The sequence below is a fragment of the Chionomys nivalis genome, chromosome 17 (genome assembly GCF_950005125.1).
Source record: "Chionomys nivalis chromosome 17, mChiNiv1.1, whole genome shotgun sequence".
Taxonomy (NCBI): domain Eukaryota; kingdom Metazoa; phylum Chordata; class Mammalia; order Rodentia; family Cricetidae; genus Chionomys; species Chionomys nivalis.
Window position 1 is genome coordinate 60,959,090 of NC_080102.1, and position 12,714 is coordinate 60,971,803.

Genomic DNA, 12,714 nt, shown 5'->3' on the forward strand with positions numbered 1-12,714 from the left:
AATATTGTATACATAATAAATAAATATTTAAAAAAAAAAAAGAAATCACTGAAGGAGACAGTGACAAAGGAGATGGACTTGAAGAAATCCGGAGCAGGGTTTTGACTAAAGGGTGGAGGGGGACATTTAAAACTGAGCAGAATGAAAAGTCAGGAATAATAAGCTGAAAACAAACTGAGCTGGCAGAGGTAGGAAGGTAGATTTAGAGTCATGTTCCAAACTCAGCTTGCCATAAAAACTGTATCCTTTAAAAGCATGGAATATCTGCATAGCAGATTGAAGAAGGGTGACTGGAGGGTCACGATATGTGACATAAGTGAGGAAAAACTTGGGGAATGTGTAATCTAATTGTGGAATAGTTTCAGAGCCCACAGACTGATGGCAATTCCCCTTCTAATAATAGAAATAGGCAATTGAGCTCTGTAGCCTTCAGGTGACTTATGCATGCAGATATGAAAACAAGGATGAATATAAAATTAAGTAAGTTTGTCAAAAGAAAATATTCTTTATTTAGATAAAAACATGTTAAGATGACAAACATAAGAGTTTATTTAAAAGTTGAGATTTTTCCTAACGTTTAAAAACAACTTCTATTTGTTTGCTGGCGCTTTAATTTGCAATGTCTCCATCAGTTTTTCTGACCTGTAGGGAGAAAGAAAAAGATTGAGATAGTGTCATTTTCACAGCTTGAGGTGTGGCAGAAGCATTTAAAAACAGCTTTTCACAGCCTTTTCTCCAATGTCTGATCTGAAGTCCCTAGGACTTTCTCTGTACCCTATTGTGGGTTGAGGAGGAACAGAATAATATGATTTTTTATAGGTGTTGAACCTGTACCAAGTGTATATGAGACAGGAGCACAATCATTGAGCTGAATCCCCAGACCAATATTTTTTTTAATATTTATTTATTTATTATGTATACAATATTCTGTGTCTGTGTATGCCTGAAGGCCAGAAGAGGGCACCAGACCTCATTACAGATGGTTGTGAGCCACCATGTGGTTGCTGGGAATTGCACTCAGGACCTTATGCAGAGCAGGCAATGCTCTTAACCGCTGAGCCATCTCTCCAGTCCCCCAATATTTTAATAATTTTTTGAGATGGGGTCTTATTGTGTAACCCGGACTGACCTGGAACTCATTATGTAGACCAGGGTGGACTTGAACTCACAGAGCTCCGCCTGCCTCTTCCTTCTAGGTTTGGGGCTTAAAGGTGTGCGACTATACCCAATAGCTTTTCTTTCTTTCTTTTGAAGAAAGGTTTGTCTAAGAATCTTTGAAAGTTTAGATCACAATGCTAAAACTTTGATATTAACTTGACAAAGGTTACATTACCTCTTCCCCAGGACTTGTAGCTGCTAGGATACTTATCAGCCTGTTGTAGGTCTCTTGAGTCACTATAGGAGAGAACCACAAGAAGCAAGTTAACAGGGAAGCAGGAATGGGGAATGAACGGATATATCCAGTTCCAGGCAATCAGAGCAACATTATCCAGCATAATTGATATTACTCAGGGTTATAGTAGGAATCATTTAATTTCTGTCTTTTGTTTCATATTGTCCTTTATGCCTTCACTTCTCATGTGACTCCACCAGTGGCCTCTGGAACCCTAGCTTGCTTGGCTAGGGACACTGAGCTGTTTGTGCAGAGCTGGTCCCCTTAAGTCTGAGAAGTTGGTCTTCTATTCTTTACACAATTATTTTGTATATACAAGGCCTTGATTGATTATAGTCCCAGGTGAACTATTGAGAAGGAAAGTACCCAGAACCATGCACATATGTGTGTATGTGGTAATATGTAATTGTATGTGTGTGTGTGAGCACATCTATGTGCTACAGATCAGTGTTGGATATTTCAACTGTTTTCTACCTTGCTTATTTAAAAAAATGTAAAATTTGATGTATATGGGTGTTTGTCTGCATTTATGTCTGTGCACCAAGTGTGTGCTTCATGACCATGGAGGCCAGAAGGAAATGTTTGATTCCTAGAATTGGAGTTACAGATGGCCGTGATCTGCTGTGGGGGCCGGGAATCAAACCTGGGTCTTCTGGAAGAGCATCGAGTGCTCTTAACTGCTGAGTCATTGTTTGTGTCTGTGTGTGTAGGTCAGAGGAAAACTTATGGGAGAGTTCATCTATCACTTGGCTCTTAGGGAGTGAATGCAGGCTGCCAGGCTTGGCAATAGGCACCGTGTTCATTGGAACATATCACTAGACTACCACCTTGTTATCATTTGCTTTTTAGATACAAGATCTCTTTTTTTTTTTTTTTTTTTTTTGGTTTTTCGAGACAGGGTTTCTCTGTGGTTTTGGAGCCTGTCCTGGAACTAGCTCTTGTAGACCAGGCTGGTCTCGAACTCACAGAGATCCGCCTGCCTCTGCCTCCCAAGTGCTGGGATTAAAGGCGTGCGCCACCACCGCCCGGCCTAGATACAAGATCTCTTATTGAACCTGGAGCTTACTGATTTGGTCAGGCTATCTGGCCAGCAAGTTTCAGGGAACCTCCTGTCTGCTTTCTCAGTGCTCTGATTATAGGTGTACACTACCATTCCTGAGTATTTTACATGGGTCTGGGATCTAAATTCAGGTCCTCTTGTTTGGACAGCAAGCATTTACTACCCGAACCACTCTATAGCCCTGATCACCAATCTTTTAAGTTAGTGACTAAAGGTCAGGCATTTTGAGTCTATGGTCTAATGGCCATCTTCTCTCTCTCTTTTTTTTAAATATTTATTTATTTATTATGTATACAATATTCTGTCTGTGTGTATGTCTGCAGGCCAGAAGAGGGCACCGGACCTCATTACAGATGGTTGTGAGCCACCATATGGTTGCTGGGAATTGAACTCAGGACCTTTGGAAGAGCAGGCAATGCTCTTAACCACTGAGCCATCTCTCCAGCCCCGGCCATCTTCTCTTTAAACATTCATCTTTGGGACTGGTGAGATGGCTGAGTGGGCCAAACCATATACTCCCAAGCCTTAAAACCTGAGTGTAAAACCCAGAATCCATGAGGTGAGTGGAGAAAACTGGTGGCAACAGGTTGTCCTCGGGCTTGCCCACAAATACCCTGGCCATTCTAAACAAGCAAGCAAACAAAAAACATTTTCAAAAGTCAACTTATTACCTTGAATGATGGTGATAGCATACAGTCTGTCTTACCTTTCACAAACCAGCTTTTTCGGAGCAAACGTCTCAAGAACAAATGAAGGAGAATGATGCATATGATCTAGAAAGCGAAGAACGAGGAAGAAGAAACACAAATCCTGAGCATTATCAGCTTGTTGGTAGCAGGACTTAGTCTCCCTTATGTAGTTGTTGCTGGGAAGCAGCTGCTCTTCAGGGACCACAAGTCCACCACCTTACTTTTACCAGGGGAATGTAAACAGAAGTATCTTCTCAAACTAGGTAGTTAAAGACAGTTGTACCTTTCCATTCTCCTTTGTGTCATCTTTGGAAGCTAAATTTGGAATGTTGACAGCAGTAAGTTTGTATTCTCATGTTGTTATCCACTGAATTTCTGTCTTAGGGTTTTTATTACTGTGACAATGAACAAAATCACCTTGGTGTAATTCCCATTACATTTCCAGGTGACAGTATACCAGCGAGGGGAGCTGGGACAGGAACCTGGAGACAGGAGCCAAAGCAGAGGCCATGAAGGAGTGCCACTTGCTAGCAGACTGTACTCGCTCTCGCTCTCGCTCTCGTTTTTGAAGACAGGTTTTCTATGTGTAGCCCTGGCCATTTTGGAACTCTGTAGACCAGGTTGGCCTTGAATTCACAGAGATCTACCTGCCTCTGCCTCCTGAGTGCTTAAACACATGTACCACCACTGCCCGGCCTTCAGCCTGTTTTCTTATAGAACACAGAACCACCTGCCCAGGAGTGGTACCACCAACAATGGGCTGAACCCTTCAACATCAATCACTAATCAAGAAAATGCCCTGCCGGGCGGTGGTGGCGCACACCTTTAATCCCAGCACTTGGGAGGCAGAGGCAGGCGGATCTCTGTGAGTTCGAGACCAGCCTGGTCTACAAGAGCTAGTTCCAGGACAGGCTCCAAAAACCACAGAGAAACCCTTTCTCAAAAAAAAAAAAACCAAAAAAGAAAATGCCCTGCAGGGTCACCTACACTCTGATCTCATGGAGGCATTTTCTCAATTGTAGTTCCCTCTTCTCAGACGATTCTAGCAGTAATAACGTTACCGTAGCACAGGCTGTGAACCACACGGGGAGCAGGTGGGAGTGTCTCCAGCTGGGGATGTACTGGTTTAGTTAGGGTCAGTTTGTGGTAATTTCCTAGCATGCTATTTGCATCATGTGACTGAAGGTCGTCTAGCTCGGCCAGTGACACTAGGACCTTAGTGTGAGCTGCTGGGTCTGAAACTCCCAGTTGCACAATTTCTGCTATGCGAATGAGGAGGTCGTACAGAGTATGGCCACCTTGGCTGATGAAGCTCAGTCCTGGTCAAAGGCTGCGGCCATGGGATGCTGGCCTGTAGCTCAGTGAGACTACTGTTTTTAAGTGGGCCACCCCTCTAGAGACAGGTCTTAAACTTAGTAATCTAATGTAGCGAAGGGTTGTGTGATAAGCATAAAGATTTATTACTCAGGGTTGTGTTTACTGCCTGCTAGTTCTAAAGAGTACTTCTGTTCACAGCTGTATTCAGTTTCACCCTTGCTCACCCACATTCCAGACGTCAGGGTCAGTGATCTGATCACCAGCACTGGAGTTTTCATTTCCTTCAAAACTTGGGGGAGTGACCTTTGGAAGATTAAAGGGCTCTGAAACAAAGCAGAAAAGGTGCTGAAGTAGAATAGACAATTTTTAACAGCTGGGTGGTAGCTAAGGCTTCTAAGTAACTCTGGGCTGTGGGTGTAGGAAACAGAATCTGGTATTGCCTACACGCTCTCGAATGAAAAGCTCACCGTCCGGCGGTGGTGGCGCACGCCTTTAATCCCAGCACTCGGGAGGCAGAGGCAGGCGGATCTCTGGGAGTTCGAGTCCAGCCTGGTCTACAAGAGCTAGTTCCAGGACAGGAACCAAAAGCTATGGAGAAACCCTGTCTCGAAAACCCAAAAAAAAAAAAAAAAAAAAAAGAAAAAGAAAAAAGCTCACCGTCATCAACTGCACTTCTGTTGACACAGTTGGCCTCATGTTCCTTGAGCCTTTTGATTGGGACCACATGACAAGCGTTATACTTGCAGTTAGCCATCTTTTTAGCTATCTTCGGATTTTTCTAGAAGGAAAAATTCATGTTATATTTTGCCTATATTCTATCCTCCACTCGTTTCTGAAAATGCTGAAGAGATATTATGTCTCAGCTTTAAGAATGATTAGTTTCTAGTTGTGAGTGGAAGCAAAAAACCAAACCAAAGAAAAACTATTCTGAAAAAATTTCCTCAGCTTTTATTGAGGAAACTTACCTTTTTGCATGATGCCAGATGGTATTGTAACCTGCTAGCTGGTACCCTGTGGTTTGGGTCATAAGGACAGAGTTCTGTGGCTTCCAACTCCATCGGTCCTAAAAGGTAGGCGTCATAGGTTGGAAAAGAGAAGATTACCACTTGAGGTTGTGTTGTCTTGACATAGACCTATTTTCTATTCTTTGGGTTTTTTGTTTGTTTGTTTTTGTTTTTGTTTTTCGAGACAGGGTTTCTCTGTAGCTTTGGAGCCTGTCCTGGAACTAGCTCTTGTAGTCTTGTAGACCAGGCTGGCCTCAAACTCACAGAGATCCCCCTGCCTCTGTCTCCCGAGTGCTGGGATTAAAGGCGTGCGCCACCACCGCCCGGCTATTTTCTATTCTTAAAAGCAATGTGGTATGGGGGCTGAAGAGATAGTTCACAATTAAGATTGGTTTCTGCTCAACATGAAGTTAAGGAGTTCAGATTCCAACACCCAAACTGGGTGACTGACAAATGCTGGTAACGCCCATTCCTAGGGATCCCACACCTTCTTACCATCTTGGGATACCTATGTGTGTGTGTGTGTGCATGCACACATATACACACCACTCACAAAGACATATTTGAATAACAAAAGCAATAGTTTAGCTGGTTAGACGATGGATTAAACTCTCTGCTTCCTTGTTTTGGGAGGCCAAAATTTGACATTCTACATACTAATAGGTTGCTTTAAATAGAACGCTTACTTCACAAATAGACTATTAAGCAGGTAAGAATCCCTGGAAACATCACAGACCCGACTATGATGAAATTCAACATTTGTGCACTATTTAATCAAGATCTGGGTAGCTGGTTCCTTTAGTGTTCCTCACTCTCCCCCACGCCCCCTCCAGCTTTTCTAAAGCTGAGCTACTTTCAGTATAACCACTGAGAAAAAAATCAGAAGAACCACAATATCATATCTGAGCTTAGGCCACTTACATTTACCTAAGAATGTTAGCCTGAAGTGTCTAAACTTATGGATGTTAACTCCTAGAAGTGAGCTAAAAATAAACCATCTCAAAGCTGCTGTGTTTTACTGCCAATAGGAGGCCCACTCTCCCCTATGGCTAGCTGTCTTTAGCTATCTAAGCAGACATTTATTTCAAGGGCTTCCAGGTTTCCAGGCAACAGTTATAGCTGAGATTTCTGCAAAACAGTGATGTATAGTTTGGTGGTGGTGGGTGTGACGGAAAATAATATCAAGGCAGAGTGGCATAAGCAATAGGACTAGAAAAGTGCCCAGAACAGCCCGTTTTAATGTGACTGTGCGTCATGCCTAGAGCACGGGCAGACAGAAGGCACAGAGCTAGACTGTTAGACAGCAGATTTTCCTGACAGCATTTTGGCGATTAAATCAGGGATTTAGACTTACGTAGTTTTGGGGAACACAAACCAAAGTGATTCTTTATGCCTTCACTGCTTACTAATGATGTTATTTGAGCCACAGATACTTAAAGTTAGTAGACTTTCTGGAAAATTAAAGCTAGTAAAATTCATTACTGTATATGATTATCTTCAGATTATAAAAAGATAATGGATTTGGGAAGTGGTGGCACAGGCCTTAAAACGCAGCATTTGGGGGGTAGAGGCAGGTGGATGGAGACTAGCCTGGTCTACAAAGGGGTCTACAAACAGCCAGGGCTGTTACATAGAAAAATCATGTCTGGAAGGAAGGGCGGGAGAGAGGGAAACAATAACAACAAAAAGAAAAAAAGAGAAAAAATAAAAATAGACGGATAATGGAAAATGTGTCTTAATATCTATATGTAACCTTCAGAAAATCTGTTATTTCAGCCAGTGACCAAGGAAAAGTATGAATTTTGGTCACACTGATAAGTCTGGTGTCAATAAACAAAGATTGCTGGAGGATTCAGTGTCAACAGCTGATATTAGTTTGTTCATTAACCAAAACATTTCCCATAGAGGGTGGCCATGAGCGTGATACAGGTAGACTCCTCAAAGCTTCCTTCGTACTTAAACCTGGTAGAAGGACAGTGAGACTTACCCAGTTCTCCAAGCACTGTCCCTCAATCCCAAGGGAAGTATCAGTGAAAGAAGTTTGAAAAGACAGAAAGCACAGCACTCTCCTCCGGTTACCCAGGGAATCAGTTGCTGTTCAAGCCTTCTGCTCAGTACACGTTTCTCAGCATGTTGGGAAGTTTTGATGTCATAGTAAAGTCTCAGAGAAGTGGTTCTCAGTCTGGTTGCCACGTGGGAATCATTAGGAATTTTAAAGGGACAGATCCTTTGGGGCCATTCCAGAACTATTGGATCAGAGTCTTCAGAGTGCAGGTTGGCTGACTGTGGCTTTAAGAGCTCCTCAGGGAATTCTGGTTGATAGCTACTAGGCTATGCTCACCATTGCTAGGCCTTGCTCTGGGATAAATAGATATTTTTGGAAGGGTTCTTCAAGTTCACAGAATCTTTTTGATATGTCCCCAAAGACTACCTGTTGCCACAATAAGTCCTATCTTTTAACGTGCCCCTTTTCTTTATGTGGAGCCAAATACAGAATTCTGTAACTGAAAGGGCAAGCTCAGCACACTTTCAAAATTCAAAATTTGAGTTTATTTTTGTTATGCTGAATCTAATCTACTAGGCCCTGGGCTAAACATACACATGTAACAAATCATTTAATCACTTCCATAGTTGTATAAGGGATTATCATTTTTATATATTTTTATTGATATTTATTGAGCTCTACATTTTTCTCTGCTCCCCTTCCCGCCTCTCCCCTCCCTGCTTCAACCCTCCCCCAAGGTCCCCATGCTCCCAGTTTACTCAGGAGATCTTGTCTTTTTATACTTTCTAATTTCCATGTAGATTATATTTATCTAAGTATCTCTTAGTGTCTGCATTGTTGTCTAAGTTCCCTGGGATTGTGGTTTGTAGGCTGGCTTTCTTTGCTTTATGTTTAAAAACCACCTATGATTAAAAACATGCATTACTCTTCCAAAAGACCCAAATTCAACACCATCACCCTCATCAGACAGCCCATAACTGCCTGTAATGCCAGCTCCAGAAGGACCTCACTCCTGCACTCACTAGTGCACATACACACACACACACCTTTAAAATGAATCAAAAAATGCTGAATTTATTTGTAAAAGTTTTTGCTGGTAAGGCCTTGAACTGTGCTTAAAGAGTTCTTACCTGAGGTTAATTTCCTTTCAGAGTCACTGTTTCCAATAAAAATATTCACTTTCTGAAAAAAAAATCCACTTATGAGTGAGTACATGTGATAATTGTCTTTCTGTGTCTGGGTTACCTCACTCAAAATAATGTTTTCTAGTTCCATCCATTTTCCTGCAAATTCAAGCTGTTTTACAGGCTTAGTGCTGTCAAGCAAAACTCTGAAGTTTGAATAGGATTTGGTTTAGAATAGGAAAAGCATATACAAGTGAAGGCAGAGACAAACATAGCGCACTCTCAGAAGACAGAAACCATGGTACCCATTTGATTAGGGAGTATATATTAGAGGTGGCAGAAAACAAGATTGGTTTGGCATAGAGAATCTTTATCTAATTTGTTTGGACAAGGACAGAAATATAAGTGAGAAAGAGACCACAGAAAGATACTGACCCTGTGGAGGCTGTGGCTGGGCTGCTTAGCTGCCTCGGACAGCCTGTTATTTATCCTTCCCTGTCAAGATAAAAGACCAATAGAGGCCAAAGACTTCTTCAGTAGAACCTGGGCTTCCTTGGTAACATCAGGTGGTTTAAATCTTCAGGGCCCTCATCGTGTTACTCCAGGCTCATAGCATTTGAGGCCCTTCTAAATAAACGAAGACAGTCTCTTTTCTAAAAAAGCAAAGCCTCCCTCAGAGATGTTTGAAATTTCATATCTTAAGCACTTGATTGTTTCTTCAAAACAAAACCTTTTCTCAGGAGCAAGCATGCTAACTTCTTTGGATGATAAACGTTGATCATTCCTGACTCCTTTCCCTGACCCCCACCCAGAATTTCGGGCACACATGAAAGCTCTGGGTATGGAACTAAATGGGATTATTAAAGAGGCAGAGAAAAGGCTGCAGGAAGGAAACAGGTGCAGGATACCTGACCTCGAACTTCCCAGAATCTTTTACTCTCTAGGGTGAAAGAAACTTGAAGTAAGTTGAAAGCTTCTTTAGGTAGAGAGGTTTGAGGGTTGGTTGGGATGTAAGAATTATCTCAGTGCTGAAATTTATCCAAACAGCTAAGATTCAAGAATCATTGTTAATTTTCTCTTGCTAATTAATCTGGTTTCTCATTGTGGGGCTTATTTTTTTAATCTAACTTGATAAAAAAGATTAAATTGTCTTAATAATTCAATACATTTTTAGTGTTATATCTGAGACAGGTTCTGAAGGGCTCTAGCAGGCCTGCTTATGGCAAACATGGTACTGGCAGGCCTTGCCTTTTACCTTGCCCTCTCATTATAAACCATAATTACACCCTAAAGTTAGCCATCAGGGTCTATTCCCTTATTTGGATACTTTGTGTGTGTGTGTTTGATACAGGGTTCCACTGAGTACCCTAATTGTCCTGGAACTCACAGAGATCCACCTGTGTTTGCCTCCTGAGTGCTGGAATTAAAGGTGTGTGCTACCACCACCTGACTAAGATTTTGCATATTTAGTATGTTTCTTTTAAAACATTTTATTTTTTGTATAATCTAGCAAGTTTCTAAGGTGCTCCTGCTGGATCACACTTCCAGAATCACTGAACTAGATATTACAAAGGGTATCAATATTAGGTATCATACCTATCATTAGGGAGGAGCATCTGATGTGGGTGGGAGAGAGAAGGCATATGCTTAAAAATATAACAAGGAAGCTAGATCTGATGGTACATGACTGTAATCTTGGCACTCTGGAGGTGCAGGCAGGCAGATCAGAGGTTGAAGGTCATTCTCAACTACACAAGGAAATAGATTGAGTATAGCCTGGAGTTCACAAGACTTTTTTTCAACCCTCCCAATCATGTATATGTTGTAATAAGAGCGGCCGGGCTGCGTCCCTGGCACCCGGCCGCCCGCATGGCTTACTTATGCCCCGAAATAATTACATGGAAATTGTATTCTTTTAATCATTGTCTGGCCCATTAGTTCCAGCCTCTTATTGGCTAGCTCTTACATATTGATCTAACCCATTTGTAATATTTTGTGTAGTACCACGAGCTGGCTTACCAGGGAGGATCTTAACCTGTATCTGTCTGGAGTGGGAGAATCATGGCGACTCTTCACTCGGCTTTTTTCTCCCAGAATTCTGTTTTGTTTACTCCACCCACCTAAGGGCTGGCCTATAAATGGGCTAAGGCAGTTTTCTTTATTAGTTAACCAATGAAAGCAACAGATAAAATACAAGAACCACCTCCATCATGTATATAAATAGATTTATGCATAAAATAGAGTAGAATAGAACACAAAATTGAATGGAATAGTTAGAGATGGGATCTGACCCAGGTCCTAAAGGATGCTGGGCCCTAAGGGTCAGTAGCAAAGAAGAGGCATTCTTGATAGGGATATAAAAGGGAAAGTGCAGAGGTGCATGGGGCTGGCAATAAATATCTGTCTGGGTCACTTGGGGAGGGGTAAAGTCAAACAGCTGCTTTGTGAGAAGCCTTGAAAGCCTGTTCCTTTCCGCAGCCTCCGCCCACTGCTTACCAAAGTGCTGCACAACCAGAAAGAGGAAGTCTCCTCTGCTGAGGGTGCAGGAAGCACAAGAGGCTGTGAAGGCCTGTGAGCCGTCATGACCGCTATTCCCCATTAACCAATTGCAGAGGCACCCGGAAGCCCGTTACACCAACTAGACTGGGTCCTTCTACAAAAAGGGCGGTGCCATCCAGGCTGAGATTATTTGGGGCGATTGGGTCTTCCATCTGGATGTTCCTCTTTCTCGGTGGCCATCATGTCTTTGACCTCTGCCTACCAGCATAAATTAGCAGAGAAGCTCACTATCCTGAATGACCGAGGTCAGGGGGTTCTCATCCGTATGTACAACATCAAGAAGGTAAGTACGGGTCATTTTATTGAATCAGGGTAGGAGCCTGGAGGCCTGCAGGCCCAATAGTCAATCCTGTTTCTCCTCCACTGCTTTAAGTGGCTCTCAGCCACTCAGACAGTATAGGTCCCTCAGTCTGGGGAGACAGAGGGAGGCTTCTTTTTAAGGCTAGCCCTTTCTAGGTATGGCTTTTTCCTGTTCGAGAGCATCATCTTCCCCTAAGGACTGAGGGAGGGGTGGGGATGGGGGTGAGAGCATGTTTTGAATGACTTGGATAAGGTCTTGGATTTAGAGTTTTGGGTCTATTTATTGCTAATTCTTCTACTTTTTGAGTTTTCAAGTTGGGTTTCTGTTTTTGTGGAATCATTTCCCTAAATGGATGTTTTTAAAGGAGGTAGGTGTCTTCTAAGGTACTTTATAGCTATACATGCTGTGTGGTGCATGTGTGTGTCTGTGTTTAGGGCAGAAACTATGAAACTGGGCAAAACAGATGTTGAGAAGTGAGCCAGGGGCTGGGCAAGCTGTAGGAAGTAGAGATATAGGTATAGATAATTTTGAGACTCTCCTGTGAGAGAGAAGGGCCTTATGGGAAAGGACATTTGTGCCCGTGTAGTGGCACACCAGGAATGTGGTTTCTATGTCCTCATGTCATCTATAAAAGCCTCTTGGGGCGAGCCCCTCACATATTGGAGGGAACTGTGACACTGAGCTTTATATAAAGTCCAACTGAGCAGGCACTTTTTTTTTTTTTTTTTTTTTGTGATACTTCCGGCTTCAGTGCAGGGGTGGGGAAGCAGCTTCCTCTCTAGGTTAGAATCAAGCCTCTGTTAAGACAAGATGACAAGTTGTTAGCTCTTCAGGGTGCTAGTTTGCTGTCTGGAACTTGGTTCTAACCTACGCTCATGCTTTTATAGTGAATTCCCAGACAACCATTCCCAAGAAAGATAGTAGGAATGAATGATTCAGATAGAGGTTTGTATCTAAGTGGAAATACAGTATGGTGGTTATATTTTGTTTTTGTCTGTGCAGACCTGTTCAGATCCAAAATCTAAACCACCTTTCTTACTGGAAAAGTCCATGGAATCAAGTCTCAAGTACATCAACAAAAAATTTCCCAGCATAGATGTCCGAAACAGCACGGTGAGAACTTGGGCCCGTCCCCCTGCTGTGGCATTATTCTTGCATGGCTCACATTCTCCACTTTCGGCTGCTTGCCTTCAAGTGTTGCCATCTCTTAGTTTTCCTCGGCTCATATACAGGGCTTCAGGTATTGAGGATTGTGAGCTCAG

At 42.5% G+C, this 12,714-nt stretch overlaps 2 protein-coding genes across 2 annotated transcripts in view; one reads left to right on the forward strand and one right to left on the reverse strand.

The window, feature by feature from the left end:
* Positions 1 to 599: 599 nt before the first annotated feature.
* LOC130889144 (gametocyte-specific factor 1-like) lies at positions 600 to 10,669 on the reverse strand. Its single transcript, XM_057792707.1, has 8 exons — positions 10,612 to 10,669; positions 8,599 to 8,650; positions 5,425 to 5,522; positions 5,117 to 5,237; positions 4,684 to 4,782; positions 3,160 to 3,226; positions 1,334 to 1,395; positions 600 to 642 (listed from the first exon to the last, which is right to left on the reverse strand). The coding sequence occupies exons 3-8, from the start codon at positions 5,515 to 5,517 to the stop codon at positions 629 to 631; spliced, it is 456 nt and encodes a 151-aa protein (XP_057648690.1). The 5' UTR covers positions 5,518 to 5,522; positions 8,599 to 8,650; positions 10,612 to 10,669; the 3' UTR covers positions 600 to 628.
* Positions 10,670 to 11,295: 626 nt separating this feature from the next.
* Nckap1l (NCK associated protein 1 like) overlaps positions 11,296 to 12,714 on the forward strand; it is a 44,417-nt gene continuing 42,998 nt past the window's right edge. The window contains exons 1-2 of the mRNA XM_057791627.1: positions 11,296 to 11,434; positions 12,455 to 12,565. Coding sequence (XP_057647610.1) covers positions 11,333 to 11,434; positions 12,455 to 12,565 — 213 coding nt within the window. The 5' untranslated portion in view covers positions 11,296 to 11,332. The remainder of the gene's footprint in view (positions 11,435 to 12,454; positions 12,566 to 12,714) is intronic.

Bases quoted from the DNA above. Each gene is read 5' to 3' on its own strand.
- LOC130889144 (XM_057792707.1), bottom strand. From the start codon at position 5,517: ATGGAGTTGGAAGCCACAGAACTCTGTCCTTATGACCCAAACCACAGG. The intron at 4,783-5,116 runs GTGAGCTTTTTT...GCTTTGTTTCAG, and splicing joins CAGAAGTGCAGTTGATGACG to AGCCCTTTAATCTTCCAAAG. The intron at 1,396-3,159 runs GTAAGACAGACT...TCTCTCCTATAG, and splicing joins AAAAAGCTGGTTTGTGAAAG to TGACTCAAGAGACCTACAAC.